The sequence below is a fragment of the Mauremys mutica genome, chromosome 1 (genome assembly GCF_020497125.1).
Source record: "Mauremys mutica isolate MM-2020 ecotype Southern chromosome 1, ASM2049712v1, whole genome shotgun sequence".
NCBI classification, from domain to species: domain Eukaryota; kingdom Metazoa; phylum Chordata; order Testudines; family Geoemydidae; genus Mauremys; species Mauremys mutica.
The window spans coordinates 162,273,225-162,294,932 of NC_059072.1; the positions used below are offsets into that span (position 1 = coordinate 162,273,225).

Sequence of the window (21,708 nt, forward strand, 5' to 3'; positions counted from 1 at the left end):
AACAGAGGGAAAGGAACTACCAAACAACATGGTGCTAAATTCTTTTATGCAGCAGCTGACATTTCAGCTGTTGGCTTCAGGTTGATTGTGGCTTTCTGGTATCTCAGACATATCTACCTCCTTTCATTTTGTAAAGATCCCTGCACTGATGATAAATCATCACCCCCACAGGCACAAGGATCAGAGCACCAACTTCACAACACAGCACTAACAATGACTATATCAAAGATTTTTAGTTCAATATCCCATAATGGCTGTTCTATTAGCACCCATGAAGCACTGTGAGTACTGTGTGTTAACATTATTACTGCAAAAGGCTTTGGAAATTGATATTATGCTTAGCTTAGAATTCCAAAGCCTGCTCTGTCCATTTCTCAACTCCATGGTGAACACTCATGCTGGGTGTATGGTATCCTTGGATAGAAGTATGGATGCTGAAGTACGCACAATTATATACAGGCACACCTTAGCAGTTGGTTTGATATTGGTGCATCACAATACAATAAGGTATTGCATATGATTAGTATATCCTTCCAACTGTCATTTTAATTTTTTTAAATTTATCCCTTTACACAGTAATTTGGTTTGAGTAGAGACAATTGTGTAAAATCTTTCAAATGATTAATTCCAAAAGGGTGGAGAGGCACTGCAATGTTTAGCTGACACACACTGCTACTCAGCACATGCCAGTTTTAAGCAGCAGGATGTATCAGTGTAAGCACGTTTAAATACTACACTTTCTTCTGCTGAAGTGCTTTCTTCTAATGAACACAAAATAACGTCATCCCTTCATAATTTGACAGTTGCTATCAGAGTAATAGATTCTGTCTGCCCAACAAAGGGACAGGAGCTAAATTCTGCTGTTATCAGATGCACCAGTGTAAATCCAAAGCAACTCTATTGAAATGGAATTACTGTAGATTTACACAGGTGAGAGAGGAGAATCAGGTTCGGTGTGGTTTGCTGAATCGGCAAATGCAATCCTGATGGGTACTCTTGTTCAGAAAGTTGTTACAACTCAATTTATATTCAATCAGATGTTTCTTTTATCAAACCAGCAGCAAGCAAGGAAGGGGGGTTAAAACTTGTTAACCAACTGGGAACAGAATTATTTGCTCTCTGAATGTTGGGCTTGTTTTCCTCCAAGCCGTACAACAAAGGCTGGACGGACTCTGAGCAGCTGAAGGGCAGATTTCTATACAGGACGAGCTAACTGGGAACTAAGGTTTTTCCACCTCTTACTCAAAGATGTGAAGATGAACATGCACCCTTAAAATTAAGTGATTTTAAAAAAAACCCCACCAAACTCCTCTCTTTCCTCAAAGAGAAAAAGGCTTTGTATAAAAACTGGTCATCTCTCTCCTATACTTGAGCACTATGAACAACAGTGACCAGACAAGATTGTATTAATCTGGCTCAGGCCATTTCCTTTTTCAATCAAATTCACAACAACTCTGATAAATAAACCAGAGAAAAAGCTCAAACAATTTTGTGTTTTAAACAGGTGTGGGGCAAGGTGGGAAACAAGCAGCACATTTTAAAAAAACCTGTTGTGTGCTACACTGATAAATAAGCAAGCTTAAAAAAAAAAAAGTTAAGATTTATTTATATATATACACACACACACAAACACGTTAACCAAATTAAATCCAAACCTTGCATGAGGCCTGTCTCTTCAACACAGTAAGGAAGGGCCCTATTTTACAGCAGGCACAAAAGCTACAGCTGACTGCCCCAATTACATCAGCCTGGTCAAAAGAGGCTGAGAGGAGAAACTAATGAGAGTAAGAGAAAGAAACAAACTAGGTAACAACATAGATGTAGCTATAACATTTCTACACACAATTCTGCACATCCATGTCTGCTTGGTGTTCTTAGGGTGCATCACCTGCTGGGATCTCATAACATGTAGTGCCCAATTCTCTATTATTCACACTCTGCAGTTCTCTCATTCTTCTCCTGCGTCTCCCTTTTTTCTTCCCCTATTCCTCCTCTGCCCCACAATGCCTCTCCTGTTTTTTCAGATCAGATTTAGATGTAAGTGTCCAGTTAGGGTAATATAATTAAAAAGGGGGATGAGCTCTTAAGACTATTTCCACAAACAAGTTTTTTGTTTTTTTTTTAATTATATAATAAAAGTCTGTTAAAATTCTGCAGACTTCTGGCAAGAGAAAGCTGTTCAAGTTTGGCCCAGAGACCTTTGTTTTCAAAACCTGCAGACCACTGAAACTCAACTGGCAAGAAGCATGCAGTGCATAGAGCAGATACCTGACCAAAAGAAGGATGGGGTACAAATGGGAAAAGGCCTATAATATTGAAACAAAATACTGTGAAGCAGCAACTGGCCATGAATGAAGTGTCCTATTTATGCTACACGGTACGCTTTCAAGAGCGTGAATTCCTTCCTGTTGGTGCGGGCTGCCCAGATGAAGAGAGCAGCTGCCATAAACTGTAAAGGAGCAGATACACAAGCCAGGCAGAAGGACCAGCCAAATTCACCCTGCACATCATCAGGTGGGTGCAGTTTCTTGTGGAGCAGCTCAATTCCAGCTACGTAGCAGCTGACTGAGCCCAGCGTACACAGACCTAGGGAATAAACAGTAAAGGACAATCAGCTCACAGTACAGATGCCCTGGCTGACACAGTCAGGGAAGTCACACTGCTAGGAGAAGGAGAGGACTGGAGCACATAACAGGACCCACCTGCAAGGAAATGTAGGACTCCTATGGCAATGGCAGGGTAGAGGCTTCGACAGGCACAAGCACAAAGGCCAATCAAAGCCCCAAAGCACATTAGCCCTAGGCTGACGAATGGCAGGAGGAACTGCAAACGCCAAAGATCTGTGTATATGTGAGACAGACAGACAGACAGACATCCACAGTTATGTTAAAAACATGTCAGTGTCGGACATTCTCCCTGCCCATCTATGTTCATTCCCATACACTATGCCATCAGGGACCTTCAACCTGAGCTAGGAAGTACCACTGCCTCCTGTGAAAAGAGAGGGAGGAACTTGAATGTGTGTTCACTTACTGAGTTTTCCCACAACACTGTTCTCTGAATTAATCCTTTCCTACAGCAAACAAACAAATCACCTACCCTTGCCTTCAAGTCATAACTAATACCCAGGGTTATTATATGAAGCATTAGCTGAGGTGGGCAGATCAAAATAGTGAGAGAATAAGGAGAGAAGTAACTCTAATGATTGAATCTGGAAGTGAAAATGTCCTCTTTTCTTTTCCTTCCCAACCTCCTTTATCCCGCACATCTACCCGCCAGAGGTGAAAGGAACTTACAGGTCCGGTTCAGGTCACTACCACTATTGTGGTTCCCAGGCTCCATGTACTTCTCCGCAAATTGATCAGAGAGGGAAAAACTGATGCAGCTTCTGACCATATCAGTTTCTGGAGGGGAAGGGGGGGGGAAAGAAATGCAATAACCACCATTAGTTTTATTCCTTATTTTCATTTTATTCCTGCTCCCATCCAGTATCTGCTGTTCTTTTTACATGAGAAATCCCTTTACTTCCGAGAACTGTTCTCACCCTAAAAATAATTAATCTTTATAGAGACTAGCCACTCCCCCTTATCCCACTGCTTCCTGGATCAATTCACATCACACATTTACAGCCAAAGCAATACATACCATAACTCCTCCACTGTTCACCACTCTCATTTCTTTCCTGATTTAAGAGCACTATGTCCCCTTGTCAGAGGGATAAGCAACTCTGTCATACTCTGACTCATTTTAATGAGTCTCATTACTAGGAGTTACAATAGTAAACTGCATTTACTATAGATTAAGTATTACATCAGAGAGGAATACTGAAAAATTGTGCTGGCATATATAGGTCACTCAAGTTTTGTGTCAAGCTAGCTTCACAGCCAGCTGCCTCATCCCTTACATGACACATCAGAAAGGTTGTTGTGGTAGCTGAAAGTAAAGTATCTAATATGCAGGAGTGCTTACCAAATTATTAAAATGAGTGCTTAACTATGCAACCATAACTTTTTCTTTATACTGACATTCCATTAAAATAAATGTATCGTGCATTTATTTCAATGTGTGACATAAAATTTAAATATGCAGCACCTCCAGGCAATCTAGACCAGCGCTTATTGATACAACAGATTGAAATAAGTGTGATGCGATATACCCAAATATTGTATGGTCAGTGCTCTTCATTCTTTAAATTAGACATCCAAACAAAGCAGCTGTGTTTAGCTCCATTTGAAGAGCTCACTGCCTTGTGAAACATTTCATGGAAGGCAAGTACACTTTTTAAACACTTCTACTGCTGTTATTTTTAAAACAAGTTTTTGAACATTTCATAGTATTTGTTCCCACTGAAAATGTGTCCATTGCCACTTTGAAGTTCTAAAAGATGCTTTTGAGTTGAGCTGGTTGAAATTTTCATCAAAAAGATCCTTCATTAAAAATGGGGTTTCACAGAAAATGATTCCATGGGAAAATGTTGTAACAATTTTTCATTTAAAAAAAAAACAGTCTCTAAATGAAAAATTTCAGGAGCACACAATGTAAGCATATTCAAAATTTTTAATTTAGAAATTTTGAGAAAATGCCCACCTTTTCAACCACACTGTTTCCTCTAAAAAAGTGGGGAAAACAATAAAAAAGGTTACTTAAAAAAAAAGTACCTGAAACAATAACATTCTCACTTTTGTGAGTAATATTTATTCTCACTTTTTAAACTTTAAGTGAGAAAAAGTAACAATGATATTTCTCTCAGTTGGAAAACAAAGTGCAGAAAAAAAACAAATTACACTGGACTCACTTTAAGAGAAAACTGAGGCTTGGTCTACACTACCACTTATGTTGGTATAACTGCATCACTCATGGGTGAGGAAAATCCACATCCCCTGGTGTAGACAGCACTATGCTGATAGGAGGTATTCTCCCGTTGACATAGCTACTACCTCTCAGGGAGGTGGAATACCTGCACTGATGGAGAGAAGCTCTCCTGTCAGCATAGGTGCAGCTGAGCCGCTGTAGCATTGTAAGTGTAGACAAGATCTTAACATATCAAATCCTGGCTCTCTAAACACTCACTAGCAGCTGCATAAGGCTTTCCTTTTGCATCTTTAAAACTTGATATTTGCCTTAACTGTTTAATAACCAGAGAAGCTTTTTGGAAAAGTGAGGTGACATAGATCCATTTTGAGGAAATACTGTTTGATATCCAACCCTTAAATTGCAGATCAAGGCAGGAAGGAACAGGGAAGGCGGAGGAAAATGCTATTTGGAGGATGGACTAATTTACCTGGTGGGCTGTACCAGTGAGAGTTTTTGGGAACAGTGATACATCTCCGCCACAATCCAACTGTGCCATTGCACCGGAACAGTGCATCTGTATAAGTCTTCTCATCTGCGTCCATACTGACGAATTCCTCCAAAATACTCCTGCCAAGTTCGCTGGCATTTCCGACTGGGCTATGGTACTCATACCAGAAATCTGTACCGATTGAGGCTGCCATATAAATGGTGGAAATGAGGCAGAGCACGCAGGCAATTACTAGAGCTGTAGCAAAGCGGTTATCCATCATGGTGTCCCAACTGCAGGGGGAGGAGGAGGAGGAGGGAGAGAAAGGTGAGAAAGACAGAGGTTAAATTAATAATGGTAACTCCCCGAGACCAAGCACAAGGTTGACCCTGCTGGGATAAACTGCTCCCTTTATCTGTTGACCAATCCCTCCCTGGATGCATAACAACACCTCTTCCTTTTCTTGTTCAACATGTAGCAATGAAGGTGCAATGTTTCTGTTCAAATCCTGAACCCTCAGTTGATTATAAATGGCTCAAGTGTTCAGTGAACATTTAAGATGAAATATTAACCAAGGTCCCTTCCACCACAGTAATCCTACTTCACTTGTCTGTCAGGCCCATTACAGTGCCCACACCCACTGCAACTTCATTTGCAACAGACATCCACTCATGCTCAATTACCACAGGTGTATTCATTTACCGAAAAGAAACTGTCATGCTTCTAGCCCAGGGGTCGGCAACCTTTCAGAAGTGCTGTGCCGAGTCTTCATTTATTCACTCTAATTTAAGGTTTTGCATGCCGGTAATACATTTTAACGTTTTTAGAAATCTCTTTCTATACGTCTATAATATAAAACTAAACTATTGTATGTAAAGTAAATAAGGTTTTTAAAATGTTTAAGAAGCTTCATTTAAAATAAAATAAAATTAAATTAAAATGCAGAGCTCCCTGGACCGGTGGCCAGGACCCGGGCAGTGTGAATGCCACTGAAAATCAGCTCACGTGCTGCCTTCAGCACCCATGCCATAGGTTGCCTACCCCTGTTCTAGCCCCAGGCAAGACTCAGTAGGAGTAGGAAGCAGAGACAGTAAAATAACTGCTTGGGAGAGAACACGAGGAGTAGTACAATGCATACTTTTAAATATTTATGTCATACCATAAAATCCTATACAAATTGTCAGTTATGTGCCAAAGCAATAGGAAGTGCTTTACATTGAGATTTAAAGATGGGAAGGGACTAAGGATATGTCTACACTGCAATTAGACACCCATAGCTGGCCAATGCCAACTGACTTGGGCTAAGGAGCTGTGTAATTGTTCAGGCTTGGACTGGAGTCTGGGCTCTAGAACCCTGTGAGGTGGGAGGGTCTCAGAGCTCGGGCTGCAGCCCAAGCCCAAATGTCTACACTGCAATCAAACAGCCCCTTAGCCCAAGCCCTGTGAGCCCGAAGGAGCTGGCATGGGCCAGCTGTGGGTGTCTAACTGCAGTGTAGACATACCCTCAGTGACTGGGAGAGTGGAGGGAATTATTAAGATTTATAAAGCTTGGTAGTGATGTCTCTCACTTTTCTCTTTTGTCCACAAGGATCTAAAATTGCTTTACAGAAAGTATATTTAGAAGCACTAAGTCTGTCGGTGTTCTTGGTTCTATTCAATTTGTGTAGCGGCAAACAAATAATAAGTGAGCTTAGAGTCTAAAAAGGGATGATGGACACAAAGCACAACACAGTAGCATACGGACCCTGAATGCTCTGTCAAATATTTTTTTGTTTTTAATGTGTTTTTATTAAAGTAGGTAAGGGAGGGAGATTGATGTACATTGATTACAACAAGAAGAAGAGAAGTGAGAGAATGCCCAAAGCATGGAGTAAGGGAAGGAGAAAGTGCACACAAGAAAAAAAAGCTATTTTCACAGCAGCAAGTGATGAAATTGGGGATGAGGTGAGAAAGTAAAGAATGGAGTGAAAGCTTTCAGCAAGCAGCAGCTTACATTTCATATAGAAAAAAAAGGGAAAGTCATCACAGAGCTGAAAAAAGGAGGAAGTCACAGTCAGAGTAACAAGAAAAGAAGATAATTTTACAAAAACATTTAGTAGGACTGGAGGATAGGAAAGATGGGAGCATGCAAGGCCAAAGAGGAGGTGAAACCAGCCTCACAGCCTAGCAGGGTTCTAACTGAAATCACTCCTGGGGGAATTCTGCACTGCTATGCAGAATTCATGTCCCTGCGGATTCTCCACACCCCACAGAAAATACTTTCTGCTGGGGAGGTGCTGTAATTACACCTGTTGCCCACCAAGAGTTGCTGTATTGTTAGACATACTTGCTGATGGGTATTTTGAAATAAATTACCAAAATAACTGAAACTGGCATGATTATATTGTGTTATTGTAATAAAATATGCAGAATTTTAAAATATTGTGTGAGTTTTTAATTTTTTGGTGCAGAATTCCCCCAGGAGTAAATAATGTATCCAACTGAAATAGGGAGAATGTAAACACCCTAAATGAAATTTGCTCAGGACACTAGGGAAAAATATCTTGGGTATTAATCAGGGCCTTAGTTTTATACCTGTTAACAAAACACACAGTCAGAAAGTGACTGTGTGACAAAGTGTGTGTGTGGGGGGGGGGGTCTCTTGTTTTTTTCAATGGTTTGCATGCAGAGGGGGTGGGACTCAGTTTCCCTGGGTGCTACTGGTTTAATGAGGTGATGGGAGAGGGAGTTTGTTGTTACAGAGGACTGGCGATGGAACTTGGGACCCCAGCAACCGGTGACCTGGTGGCCCAGCTCAGGAGTCACAGCAGGTTCTGGCCAGGGGGAAGACAATAAGCTGGCAAAGAGAGCACCCCGGGGACCTGACCAGGTGGTTCCAGAGGGGTGCAAAGGATGGCAGAGAGGAGAGGAGGTCCAGACAACCCTGTTTACCTGGATGGAAGACAATGGACAGAGGCGGGGTTTGGGGGAGGCGATATTGGATGCCCAGCTGGAAAGCACAGGGACTCGGGACTGGAGAGGGAGAGCAGGCAGAGCCCACCTGGATGCAGAAGAGACTTGGATGTGCTGTGCCGAGCTGAGGGAGGCCACGCCTGAGGGCCCTGAGAGTTTCCTATGCTGTGTTCAGACACTCAATTTTTTACACTGCTTTACGCTGGCTGAGAGTCACTCCAGTCTAGAGAACAGGGTTGCATTATTCTCTCTGGGAGTGGAGTCCCTGTGGGTCCAGAGCGAGTAGACTCCCGGGGGGAGGGGGGGATGGCGGCGAGAGATAGGCGTTCTAAGGCTCAGAGAGGTGAAGTTCCAGAAGGCGGAGGGGTCTAATCCCCGAGAGTGGACCCCCGAGAAGGGCTGTCATACTGAAGGGGGTTCCCTCCAGGGACCGTACAGGCCAAGAATGGACATGACCTGTGAGTTTGTGACAGACTGCACTGAATCTCATGGGACCAAAATCCAGGAAAAAAGCACTCAGGGAATTTAACTCAAGGCAGATAATAAAAGAACACAAATTAGCATCAACCCCTCTTCCCTAGCCTCCAATTATTAACTTTCTCCTGTTTCCTCTATTGCACTTAAATCAGCATGCCTCTTTCACAGTGCACAAAATGTACTTCTTTTTGGAAACGAAGGCAGAAAATCCCAGAATACCCTATTTACCCTTTTTTACTTTCCTCAGAAGTCTTACAGTATGGTGATCATCCCTCTGTATAAGGATAAAAACAGGGCACTGTTTTTAAGACCCAGAGAGGAAGGGAAGTTATTCAAAACTAACTTAAAAATCTGTCCCTGAACTACCATGGGATCTCTGGTGGTGAGTTTACTGTGGAGCAACTTATTTATCGAAGGTACCAAGCATCTAGTTTGTTTTTTGTAGCAAGCAGAAAAATGAAGTGCAGATTTCTCATCTGCCCTAATGGCTCCATGCATTCAGTTTTCTCTTATACACCATCATTTCACAAATGATGATCTATTTAGAGGGACATAAGTGAGGTAGTTTAAGCTTACCATTTAACGTCTATTTTAAATAAACTACCCTTAAAAAATTGTTAATTTTAAAAAAGCCAATGAAAACATTTGCTCGAATGCAAAAATTCCTTTGTGTAGTCCTAATATTGCACCACCATGCTCACACCCAGGAAGCAGGAGGTTAAAGGAGCCAGTCCAGTTTCACTGACCAAGATACATGAACCATCAACGAGCAGGTGAATAGTTAAGCTCCTCAAATTCTGTCCTGGGTGATGATTTCACAGATAATCAGTGATGCTAGTAAGGAATGTTATGAAAGTTAACGAGAGGAGAGAATACGACTTTTAACCTGACAGTGTCCTTTATTTCACACGCGCGGCTAACAAGGGCAATGGTGGTGTTGAGGGATATTTCATTATATTTAATTGTCCTGAAGGGGGCGGGGGGGGATATGACAGGCACCAGCCTCTGAGAGGAGGAGATTGTGGGGATTTGAAGAGTGTGACTCAAAGTGAAAAATAAATAAATAAAAGGGAATAAAAATCAAAAGGCACAAAATCATCAGATGAGGGAAAAAACCCATTACCCTCCCGCAGTGCCCTGCCCCCACCTCCCTCTGCCCCCCCCCCAGCTCCCCTCGGTACCTTCCCTTTGTCCACCCCCACCTCAGTGCCCTGCCCCCCCTCCCTCTGTCCTCCTCCCCCCCCCGTGCCCTGCCCCCACTCCCTCTGTCCCCCCCATCACCCTCTTCCCTTTGTCCGCCCCCACCTCAGTGCCCTGCCCCCCTCCCTCTGTCCTCCTCCCCCCGTCCCTCCCCAGCCCCACTCGGTACCTTCCCTTTGTCCGCCCCCACCTCAGTGCCCTGCCCCCCTCCCTCTGTCCTCCTCCCCCCGTCCCTCCCCAGCCCCACTCGGTACCTTCCCTTTGTCCGCCCCCACCTCAGTGCCCTGCCCCCAATGTACCCCCCTAGCGCACTCCCCCGTTACCCCCCCGCCGGGCCGGGCACTCACCGTCCACCGCCTCATTCCCCCTTCCGACTCCGCGGCGCCGTTTCCGTCTCCCACCCCCGCACCACGCGGGGAGTGGGGGCAGCCCAGAGACGCTCACCCGCCCCCCCGCCGCCGCCGGGCATCCTGGGACTTGTAGTTCCCCGTTGGCTCCTCGGCGCTCGCGGCGGGCGCGGCGCATCCTGGGCCTTGTCGTTCACAGGGAGGTTTGTTCGCAACGCACCCTGGGAGTTGTAGTCTGCACGGCGCTCAGCATCCTGGGAGTTGTTGTCTGCACGGCGCTCGGCATCCTGGGAGTTGTAGTCAGTCACTGCCTGGGCAGTGCGCCCCCTAGGCGCTGATGAGGCAGGGAGCAGCTCTGGGTCCAGGGTCACAACAGCTACATTTGTGCCTGGGCAAAGCAGAGTTAGGGCCTCCTCACATGCATCTGGTTGGCTCTTCTCCTCACCTCTGAGGAAAGAGAGCAAATCCTCTGCAATCCCGGAGTGTGGCTGGGCACCTGCAACTCACCAGTCAGGGGCCCGCATGGTAAAAATAATAATTAAAAAATTATTAACAAACATTCCTTAGATGATGTCATGTCTCCCAGATGTTCCCTGTCCCATTGAAATGGAAGCTGATTCTCACACACTGCCCTGGCTGCATGAGTTGGGGCTTCAAGGAAAACAACAAAGTGTGTGAGACCAGTAATAATTCACCAGTTTTGAGAACAATTACCTCCCTGACCCATTTAATAAAATCCCCACCCCTCCTACACATCCTGCAGCGGTTAAATGAGGGGCCTATAATGGGCAAAGGAATCCATATGTTAAGTGTGTTTTGATTAGAAACCTAGAGTCTAACCACTCCCTGCTGTGGTTTTACAAAACCAAAAGCTGACCAACAAAATCATGCAAAACTAAAACAGAAGCTCCATCAAAGATGCTGTGTGCGATAGGGAGGAGGGGTGGCACATGAGATCAGATGCCCCCAGGATTTCTGTCAGGGTTTATATGCCCTGCCCGAACCCCACTGAATATCACCAGAATCTTTAAATTCTTCCCCCCGCCCAATCAACAGTGCATGTCCTTCCTGCCCTTCATCCTGGTTCTCCCCATCTCTAGTGCTTTTCATAGGAGAGTCCCATCCAACTCCATCTCTTGACCAGCTGGAAAGCCTTCCACAGTCCACATGACCCAGAAAGCTGTTGGGGGGCAGGGAGAGAGAGAGAGCGAGATTGGTTTCAAAATAATATTTGAAGCAGAATTTTATTTTTTACAAAAGTTTTCACACACATTTGTTTCAATATTTTAACATTTATTTTCAAACATTTTCATTTTGCATTGTTCATTTTTGAAATGGAAATTTTTAAAAAGGATTTATTTTAAATTTTGAAACTTTTTTTCAAATCCCACCATGTGATTAAGATGACATAAAAATTACACGGATGCTGATAAAAAAATTTTTTTTCTCTGTTTTTCATTTTTGCTTATTTTCCCCTTTACCCTCTGTATAATATTTAATTGGTCATTTTAGTCACATAGCAAGATTTTTTTAAATACATTTAAAAATAAAAAATTGTTTTGGAAAATTTGCTATTTTAAAATAGTAAAAAAATATTTTTTAATAATAAATATTGATTAAAAGTTATGCATAAATTGGTCTTTTAAAGATAAATACAGGTTCTGAATAAGATTTGTTAATACTTGTATGGAAAGATAATGAAGGCTAATACAACAGTTTTATAAAAATAGCAAAAATAGATTTTTTAAAAAAATATCTATGTAAAAAGAGCATTTTTAATTAAAAAAATTTGGTTAAAAAATTGTAACACACTCTAATGACCATCATTTCAAATCCCCCTAAACTGCAGTAGAAACGCCAGTAGACTCCATTAGAATTTTTCAATAGTCTCGGTTTTTACTGCTCACTGTTGGTTTCTTCTGTCCTCTTCATTTTTTTTTTTTTATCAGTGGCCCAGGATCCAGCCAACCAACAGATTGATTCTGTTTTTCCAAACCCTAGCTGCCAACCGTAATTTCCACTAGGAGAGAAACCCAATGGGGGAGAACGTGCCCTACATCTGCCACAACCATCCTGAAGAATAGCTTCGGTTGGCACCTCCATCCACCTTCTATCTACAAAACTACCCCCCTTTGCCTATATATTGACTCAGTGCCTGCAGTTCTTACCCTAACTAGTGTTACAGCTTCCCCAGTGTTGCAAGACCCTACGGAGGACAACATGTCCTACATCTGGCATAAACAGCATTTTAGGTATCCTAAACTGGTACCAAACAGAGAAAATGACCCCTCTCAGCTGGCATGCCTCTTGCTATTACAATGGCAAGTGTTAAAGAGACCTCAGGCTGGAATCTGTATTAGCTGGGTGCCTGCAAACTTGCCATAGTCAGTGTTGGCAAGACTATAAATTCTTTCCTCTTTAATGGGTGGGCTGTTTTTCCCCTTAGTGCAGGCTTCTGAACTGTATCCAGTTATGAGTTATTGCATTCTGTTTTATATCCAAATTTACTTCTGTTCCCCTCATATTATCTCACTGTTTATTACTGTCACTTTTTATTTGATGTATTTATTATTTCATTTTATATAAACACCCTGGGCCAAAAAGCTTGAGGCACATGTAAATTTACAAGAAGAGCACATTTAATAAGTAAATATAAATAGAGAGACTATCAGCCGATTAAAAATCTTGATGCTGGAAATGCTGAATCATGAATCTAAGATTACAGAAAATGTTATTTACATTCAAGAAATTAAAATCAATATTGCCTTAGACTTCCTATGCAGATAGTGTGGACATGTATCTCATTTCTGAGTTTATCACAGAATCAGAAGGCTAGTATCACAAATGTACTATCAGCCTTTCACAACTGAGAACAAGAAAATCATCTGGTATGAGCGCTATTTTCTGCAAAGCTGCTGCAGCTTTAGGGGAAACACAATTACACTTCAACTTACAGCCATCATGCTTAAGAGCGTCCTAAATTTGCCTTAAATTACCTTGGTTTTTCCCATAGGAAAGACTGGGAATACTGCAAATATTGAGGTAATATTAGTTCTATATCTATGGCTATTAGCCAGGATGGGTAAGGAATGGTGTCCCTAGCCTCTGTTTGTCAGAGGGTGGGGATGGATGGCAGGAGAGAGATCACTTGATCATTGCCTGTTAGGTTCACTCCCTCTGGGGCACCTGGCATTGGCCACTGTCGGTAGACAGGATACTGGGCTAGATGGACCTTTGGTCTGCCCCGATACGGCCATTCTTATGTATGTTCTTATGTTCTATATCTAAGGCAATTAGTACATTTTAAGCATGACAAACGTATGTAAAATTGTCCCAAGATGCCTTTTTGAACACTGCAAAAATATAACCATTAAAGGAGAACGGTGCTAATTCAAACTAGTGCTTAGAAATGACTGAATTTAGGGCCAGATTTCAGAAGACTTCAGCTCCCACGTGGCTGCATTTTCAAACGATCTTAGCTGAGCGTTTTGAAAATCTGGCCACAGATCTGGTCACAATGGTGGCTGAGAAGTACTGAGCACATTTGAAAAGTCTGGTCGTAATTTAGGTGCATAAATGGGAACTAAGTTCTATTGAAAACCTGGTTGCAGCTGTGGGTGCCAGAAAATCTGGCCCTACATGAATAAGAGTCCTTACTGAATCAACACAATACAAAAGCAAGGCTAATACATTCAAGATACTTTTTTGCTGCCTTTTTGACAATTATAGATCACTTTTTAATTATTTATGATAATGCTTCACATTGGACTTGTAAATGTTCTGAATTATTTGTAAAATAATTGTTAGTAATATGGTAACTCACTACAGCACCCAGAAAGCATGCTAAATACTCTACAGAACAAATAGAAATGAGCCCTGTTGCAAACAGCGTACACTATAGTTTTTAACTAAACAAATGAGCTTAACAAACCGTAGGGAAGGGATGGAGTGTGAAACTATCAACTATGTAGTTTTTCAGTTTGGGCTCATGCATATCTTGATGACTCAGTTAAGGTCTTTTAAAATATTTACGACTGATTCACTTCTTGTGAGCATTGTGGAAAAAGTTAATCTTAAGGAGAAACTGCTGTTAAATGGTTAATGATGAGAGATGTGGAGAGAGCCCTGCATACATTTATGAGCGTCCCCTGAATCTAGTTCTAAATGCACATATGTATTTGCTAGTGTGCTGGAATTACTGTGGAGCTAATTTTAATTTAGCATATTTCCTGACACAGTGACTGAAGGGAAAGGAATGCCCATACTATCTCATCTGGGTATACAATTTTGCAAGTGATTTTTGAAGGAAAAAGTCCCTTTGAATAGAAATGAATGAAATTGACCCAGTTCTCAACTCACTATTAGAGCTGGTCGAAAACTTCTGAATGTAAACATTTTTAAAAGAAATATGGGGACAAAGTTTTGCGAAAATTATTCTTATTTTTCAGTCATCTCTAATCACTGTGCCATAGAATCACAGAAATAAGAGATGGGAAAGATCTTTTATCTTGTTCAGTCCAAGGGGTCTCAGACCTTTCTGTTCTATGATCACTTCATAACAGGGATCTTTTCACAGAAGATCCAAAAAAACACCAAACACCAAACCAGTTGGTTCTCAACATCTTTCATTCAGTGGACCAATGGGAAAGTTCCCAGGATCGCTGATGATTCATAAATCTAGTCTATCCTTGTGCCTGGGAAGGACAGGCACTACACTGTAACTATACTTTGTGGAGTTTGTGCACTATAATTTTAAATGTTCTAAGCTATGAGGCTTAGCCCATTTCTCTTGAAAGACGATTTCAGAATCCATGGGGCTGCTGCAGGTTTGAGGATGCTGCTCATCAGGCCTGAGGTGCATTGGCAGAGTTGAGTGGTGGAGCAGGGCTGAAAAAGCTGTGGAGTTTGCAGATCTAAAGCTGCAGGGCTGAGTGGAGGAGAATGTTGGAAGAAGACAGGGGAGAGCGGCTGGAAATCAGAACTGAGATTTATTAGCTGGAAAGGGTGAAGACCAGTTATAGAATAATCAGATGTGTTGCTGTTTAGGAATATTGGCATTGGCAAAGCTGTACTGGAATCAAGGACTTTAAAACAGAGATTTTTAAATCCAGACTAAGCAATGCTGACAGGGCTGTACGTGGGGTAGCTTGGAATTGGAATAGCAGCAGATGTTGCAGATCAGAGATTAAATGAATTAGCAAAGCTTTCAGTACAACAGCAGGAGAGAATATCATAGGAGCTACATACCAGAACTGCATGGAATTTGTAGTGCCAAGGGGAGGCAAGACTGGAATAAACAGGCATTTTGGAGGTCAAGAGTGAGGTAGTTAGGCAGAGCTGGCGATGGGGAAGGAAGAGCAATTTTAGACTTGAAATTGCAGCAGAAAATGGAAACAAGGACCCTTTCTGACTCTTAGCCACACAGAGAGTAATCCAGAAATGGAATAGTAGGTAGTGCTGCAAGTCAAGGCTGATATGCATCGGCAAGCCTCTGTGTGCAGATCCAAGGACTGGAATAGCAGGATTTGCTGCTACAGGTTAGAATGGAGAAGGCAGGATTTTAAACTGCTTTTCCTTAGTCACATTTATATAGGTTATAGTCACTGTAACCAGAAAATCAGTTGACAAAATAAGCCAAGGTATAAACCTCCAAGTCTTAGAAAAATATATAAACAGATTAACAACAATTTAGTCAAGAGAGAGAGAAAAAAAATAACATAATGCTGCATTAACCACTTCCTAGTTTCTCTCCATCACCTCAAACCTTCTCACCTATAATAATATCCTGCTTAAAGAGAAAGAAGGAAAAAAAACCTTACCCAAACAGTTCAAAACCTTAAAAAAAAATCAACCTTAAAAGCCATCATGGTCAAATGCAAAATGCAGATAAAAATCACTTAGACAAAAAAATCCAACTCAACTCAATCAACTCCTACAGAACATCTGACTTGAGTGGGTTTGACTAATCAGACCCTCCTTTTGCTTGTCTTTATATGATTGGCTGAGAGGGATGCAGAATTGTGAATATCAAAGTGTGTCGGGGTGTGGTTTTTTTAAAAAGACGTTTCTTAAGATCTTTCGAAAAAAAGAAGAAAGATCAGCCCTGCTATCTCTGATGATAATAGTAAGGGTGGTGTCAGCTCATCCAGAAACGGAGTTTGATCATTTTTTTTGTTAAGATGTCTGAGACAATTTTCCCCTATAATGATAGCTATGAATATTCCTTTCCCACTGAGAATCCTGAAGAGTACTGCCAAGCTCTGGACATGCCATATATGGGCATTTTCCTTCCTATTCTGTATGCCACTGTGTTCCTGGTGGGAATCGTCGGCAATTCCATCCTGATGGGAGCCCTGGTCTTCAAACTTGGAATCCGCAGGCTGATTGACATCTTTATCCTCAACTTAGCTGCCTCTGACTTTGTTTTCCTCCTCACATTGCCACTCTGGGTACACAAGGAGATCTGGCAGGGGGTCTGGAGGTCAGGCTCCTTTCTCTGCAAGGGCAGTTCCTACATCATCTCAGTCAACATGTATTGCAGTATCTTCCTCCTCACTTGCATGAGTGCTGACCGGTACCTGGCCATCATGTACCCCTCTGTAGCCAGGAAAGTCAGAACAAGATTCTACACTAATGGACTTTGCATCTGTGTCTGGCTTCTCTCCTGCCTCCTAGGGCTTCCCACCCTTCTGTCCAGAGAACTCAGGCAATATAACGGCCAGGCTTACTGCACAGATGTGGAGCTCACACCCATTAAACGGATTGTGTCACTGGTAACGTTAATTCTGGCCTTCTTTTTCCCCTTGCTGAGCATCTTGACCTTCTACTGCTCCATCACCAAGAAGCTCTGTATGCATTACCAGAAATCTGGGAAACATGACAAAAAGCTGAGGAAATCTATCAAGATTGTCTTCATTGTAGTGGCTGCCTTTGTTTTCTCCTGGATTCCCTACAACGTTTTCAAGCTTCTGGCTATCATCTCTGGGCTCCAGGACCTGAAGCCACCTTTCTGCCTTCCTTACGTCCTTGCCCAGGTGGGCATGGAAGTGAGCAGCCCCTTTGCATTTGCCAACAGCTGTGCCAACCCTTTCATCTACTACTGCTTTGATGGCTATATCCGCAGGAACATCTCGCAGCGCCTGTGTCCATGGGTGAAGGGCCAGAGCACTGGCAGCAGTTCTGACACCTTGGACACTCGCAGCATCAGCTACTCCTTGTCCACTTTTATTCATGGGGAGGATGCCATTAGGAAACGGAGGCGCTCTCTGTCATTCTGAGAGGAGCGGGGACTTTGGAAGGAGACATTTCTTCCAATGGAGAGATGATGGGGGAAGAAAGGTCCACAGAAAAAAACATGAAGGCAAAAAAAGAAAAAGAGCGTGAGAGTGAAAGGGAGAGAATGAGTTAGAGAGTGTAATATGGTAGCACTTCTAGTTACAGAGGAAAATATCATGTTAATTTCCTTTAATTATATAAAAAGAACAGGAGCACTTGTGGCACCTTAGAGACTAACAAATTTATTTGAGCATAAGCTTTCGTGGGCTACAGCCCCACTTCATCGGATACATTATCTGATGAAGTGGGCTGTAGCTCACGAAAGCTTATGCTGAAATAAATTTGTTAGTCTCTAAGGTGCCACAAGTACTCCTGTTATTTTTAATTATATAGTTATAATTGGAATATAACACTGTAACTATAGGGTAACTACAGGGTTCTGCAGATTACTATGTAATTACATTGAGCAGATCTAAAACTAGCCTACAGAGAAATACACACAAATGCTTAAAATCAAAATCCCAATGCTCTGCACAAATAACTACAAACTGTAGAGCAACTCACCAGATTCAGAACTAACTTGTCACACTCAGGAAGCCTGTGAGTGGAAATGGGTAAGTTCTCATTAGAGTGAAGCAAATAATTCAGAAAGAATAATGTGTTTATTGAGTTTACCTTCTTTTTTGCTGGTGGAAAATCCATCAAGCAGTCATGATTTTCTCAACATGTATTTGTTATTCAAAATTTGTTGAGGTTTTTGATTTTGTGCATTTTGTTTATTCATTCTAGTGTTGTCAGCTCTCACAGTTTTATCATGATTCTCACAATATTTGATGTTTTTCTTAAACCCTCAGCTTTTGGAAGCATGGAATTATGGGAGAATCCTAAATTTCATTTAAAATAAGTTTCTAGCCCTCACAGTTGCAGAGAAAAGCTAAAAAAGCTAATAAAAAGAACCCAACATTTATTATTTTCATAAAATATTGATTGTTAAGACAACCATGATATTTTGGGGCTTGACTCATGATTTTTGAATGCTTGAGTTGTCAATGCTGTATTGTTCGAAATCCAAAATTCAGCTTGTGTTGCTTACTGCAGTTAATAATTTCAGTCACCTGGTATTGTTACAGTTCCCACATCGAAGGAGTGCAGCTGCTGCAGTCAGGTTTCTGGGGCAGATGTTTGTGGAAAGCAAAATTAAAATGTGTGTCCCCCCAAGTATTTGAATGCTTGAGTTTGGAATTTGTTTTCTGTGAGCATTCATGCTAGCAAGATTCAGTCACATGAATGTTCATAGAAGGGAACACAAAACGGGGAAAGTGTTAGTTTGTTAAAAAGGTGAGAGAATATTCACACAAAACAGGTTTGCAGCAGTTGCAGGGTTCTCATTTTTGCTGGTGGTTAAACCACCAGTGATCTTTTAGAAATGCCTATGCCATAGAACTGTACATTTGATATGTTGTAGCAAACACACCAATTGTCCAAATAGTGCCAGCTCTGACGGCAAATGGGATGGTTTTTATCACCATGGGCAAAACTGGAGGAGCATGTAAATTCCACAGATTGGGACTATAAATTCTGTAAAGCCAACTCATGTTTTTTCATTTTCTCCCCCTTTTTCAATATTAAAAGCCCAGTCATGTAAATACTCACCCCTAAAAGCAAGCCCAATGTTAGGTTTATACAGTTAAAACGCTGAGAACTAAGGTTCTACCAGAAATGTTAACTCACTTGTGTTGCAACATGTCCCATACTCCTGTTTTACTTGTTAAATATGTAGCTTAATCTACTATTGCTTGTCATAAAAATAATAGATCTATACCATAAAGCATCCAGGATTTGCAATGTTTAGAGATTGCCATTTGAAAGATTAGAAACTTCCTTTTTGAATTTCCTGAGTTTTTACAATTTTATCTTTCTTTATTCCTGTTTTTTTTTTCTTTTGCATTTAGCCTTTCTAGATCCAAAACTAGATATTGCAAAACCCACAATAGGGTTTAAGAGGGCAGAAATCATTTGATAATCATCACCATATGCTAAAATGAACATGTTGCAATTCATGATTTTCAATATAGGTAAAGAGATCTTACAGATATTTGTAACTATTTAAGGTGAAGAGATGCAGCTCTGCTACGAGAGGAAATCACCCTGCACATGACATGTTTAAAAACAACAAAAGTTTCTATGCTATTCCTCTGCTATGCTGCAAGCGGTTGTAATTAATGCGGTAGCAGTCATTCAGTTTTTTGGGTTTTTTTTTTTAAATAGTTTTCTCATCCCTAAAGGGGAAATTTATGCTAGGTACTGGGATGGAAAAGCATGCAAAAAATTAAGCCAGTACAAAAGTGTGCTCTAGTTGCCTGGGGGATTAAGCCATATATCTTCTATTAATTTTAATAGAAGGATGTGTGGCTAAAACCCCTAGACAGCTTTGAAAAATATCAACAACTGAATTAACTTCTACTTCTATTAAAATTTGTCTCTCTCTTCTTCCCCTCTTTCTGACCTCCCTACCACATACATTCTCCCTTTCTCTGTGTCCTTCCCCTCCCCACAATTGCTTCATTTTGCATCCTATTCTTTGCATTTGATTTTTTCCCCCTTCCTCCCTTTTTCAGACTCACACAGAACGAGTATGAACCCTATTATTCTCTATTTTCAAACCTACAATGGTTGAAATCAGGCAAAGCTTCCCTTCATATTCTAATCCTGGCACATCAGAAATTCCTTGAGAGCACCATATCTCTTATCTAAACAAGCCTTCTACCTCACTGCATGACCCTCCCAAGACAAGGAACAAATGTAGAAACATGAAAACATCAGACCAGTCCAGATTTCTCAACAATACCCCTGCTTTTATCAACTCATTAAATGATGTAATTTGTTATTTAAAAAAAGAGGGATGAAATCTCTAGACCAGGAAGTCTATTCATTATTTATATTCCACAAGAAGTGTGGGTGATGTTTTAAAGGAGGATTGCCTTAAAAAAATCAATACAGGTAATTCTTCATCTCAGATCCCTACAATACCAATTATTTCCCTTAGCCTCTTTACCTACATGAAGCATAGCAATCTCTCTGGAATAAAATGAGACTAAGAACGACTCTAATAGTTTTAATCTTTAGGTTACTATTTTTTTTCCTCTTGAAAGTTTTAAAAAAAGTCTACCTACAAAATCTTACCATGGCTGTCTCCCCAGTGAATGCAGCATTTGTCTCTAACACAACTGAATGAGCTCCCAAAACATTACAAAAGTTGAGCAGGGTCTTTCACAAAAGCCACAGTGAAAGCTTAGTTTAGAGGAATATAAAAGGGAAAAGGGAAAAAAAACTAGTCCAACAAAACAAAACACTTTACACTTCAAGTATCAGAGGGGTAGCCGTGTTAGTCCGGTTCTGTAGAAGCAGCAAAGAATCCTGTGGCACCTTATAGACTAACAGACGTTTTGCAGCATGAGCTTTCGTGGGTGAATACCCACTTCTTCGGATGCAAGTAGTGGAAATTTCCAGGGGCAGGTTTATATATGCAAGGAAGAAGCAAGCTAGAGATTCTTTGCCACTTTACACTTGTATTTTTATTGGGCACAAGCCATCATGTTATAACAATACATTTTGAGCATGCTTATTTCACTCAGACAGTGTGTGAAGTTGATTATATGTTTTTTCCATTTAAACAATATTTACCTTAAGTCATGTCAATGGCAATTTTGCTTACACATTATTTCTAATCATGAGTGTAAGGACCTGTAGGTAGGGAGCTGTCGATTTCTTATTAGTTTTCATAGAGCCAAGTAAACCTATAGTGATGTATAAATGATAGTGATTTCAAATGTCATTTAGCCAGCTATGACGAGTAATGTATTTGATCTTTGTTATGAGAGAGAAGTGATTACAGGGTGGTTTGGAAATGATGTAATTGCGATGTGAGCCCCAGCCACAACTTTTAAAAGTAATTTTTATTGTTTGTTTTTCATTTGTATAATTTTGAAATAAAGAAAAAGGAAACCATGCAAGCGGACCTGGTAAGACTGGGCATTTTTTTTTAAACCTAACTTTTTCTTCTTTTTAATTAAAACTAAACAAAACAAATGGGAAGTATTTTCAGTTACATGGCCAAAGATTTTGTGCGACTACCGCTTCATTTTAGGGCAACTTAATTTTGGAAAATATGCAGCA

General features: G+C 41.2%; 2 protein-coding genes across 2 annotated transcripts; one reads left to right on the forward strand and one right to left on the reverse strand.

Moving 5' to 3' along the window:
• Window positions 1-572: 572 nt before the first annotated feature.
• On the reverse strand, window positions 573-10,404 carry CLDND1 (claudin domain containing 1). The gene is made up of 5 exons (XM_045001430.1): window positions 10,258-10,404; window positions 5,282-5,574; window positions 3,297-3,404; window positions 2,703-2,840; window positions 573-2,586 (listed from the first exon to the last, which is right to left on the reverse strand). Exons 2-5 carry the CDS (start codon window positions 5,562-5,564, stop codon window positions 2,366-2,368), a joined length of 750 nt encoding a protein of 249 aa, XP_044857365.1. The 5' UTR covers window positions 5,565-5,574; window positions 10,258-10,404; the 3' UTR covers window positions 573-2,365.
• A 6,032-nt stretch (window positions 10,405-16,436) lies between these two features.
• On the forward strand, window positions 16,437-17,534 carry GPR15 (G protein-coupled receptor 15). Its single transcript, XM_044991865.1, has one exon. The coding sequence runs from the start codon at window positions 16,437-16,439 to the stop codon at window positions 17,532-17,534; it is 1,098 nt and encodes a 365-aa protein (XP_044847800.1).
• The last annotated feature ends 4,174 nt before the right edge of the window (window positions 17,535-21,708 follow it).

Bases quoted from the DNA above. Each gene is read 5' to 3' on its own strand.
- CLDND1 (XM_045001430.1), bottom strand. From the start codon at position 5,564: ATGATGGATAACCGCTTTGCTACAGCTCTAGTAATTGCCTGCGTGCTC. The intron at 3,405-5,281 runs GTAAATTAGTCC...CTTCCCCTCCAG, and splicing joins TCACTGGTACAGCCCACCAG to AAACTGATATGGTCAGAAGC. The intron at 2,587-2,702 runs GTGGGTCCTGTT...TTTATTCCCTAG, and splicing joins AGTCCTACATTTCCTTGCAG to GTCTGTGTACGCTGGGCTCA.
- GPR15 (XM_044991865.1), top strand. From the start codon at position 16,437: ATGTCTGAGACAATTTTCCCCTATAATGATAGCTATGAATATTCCTTT.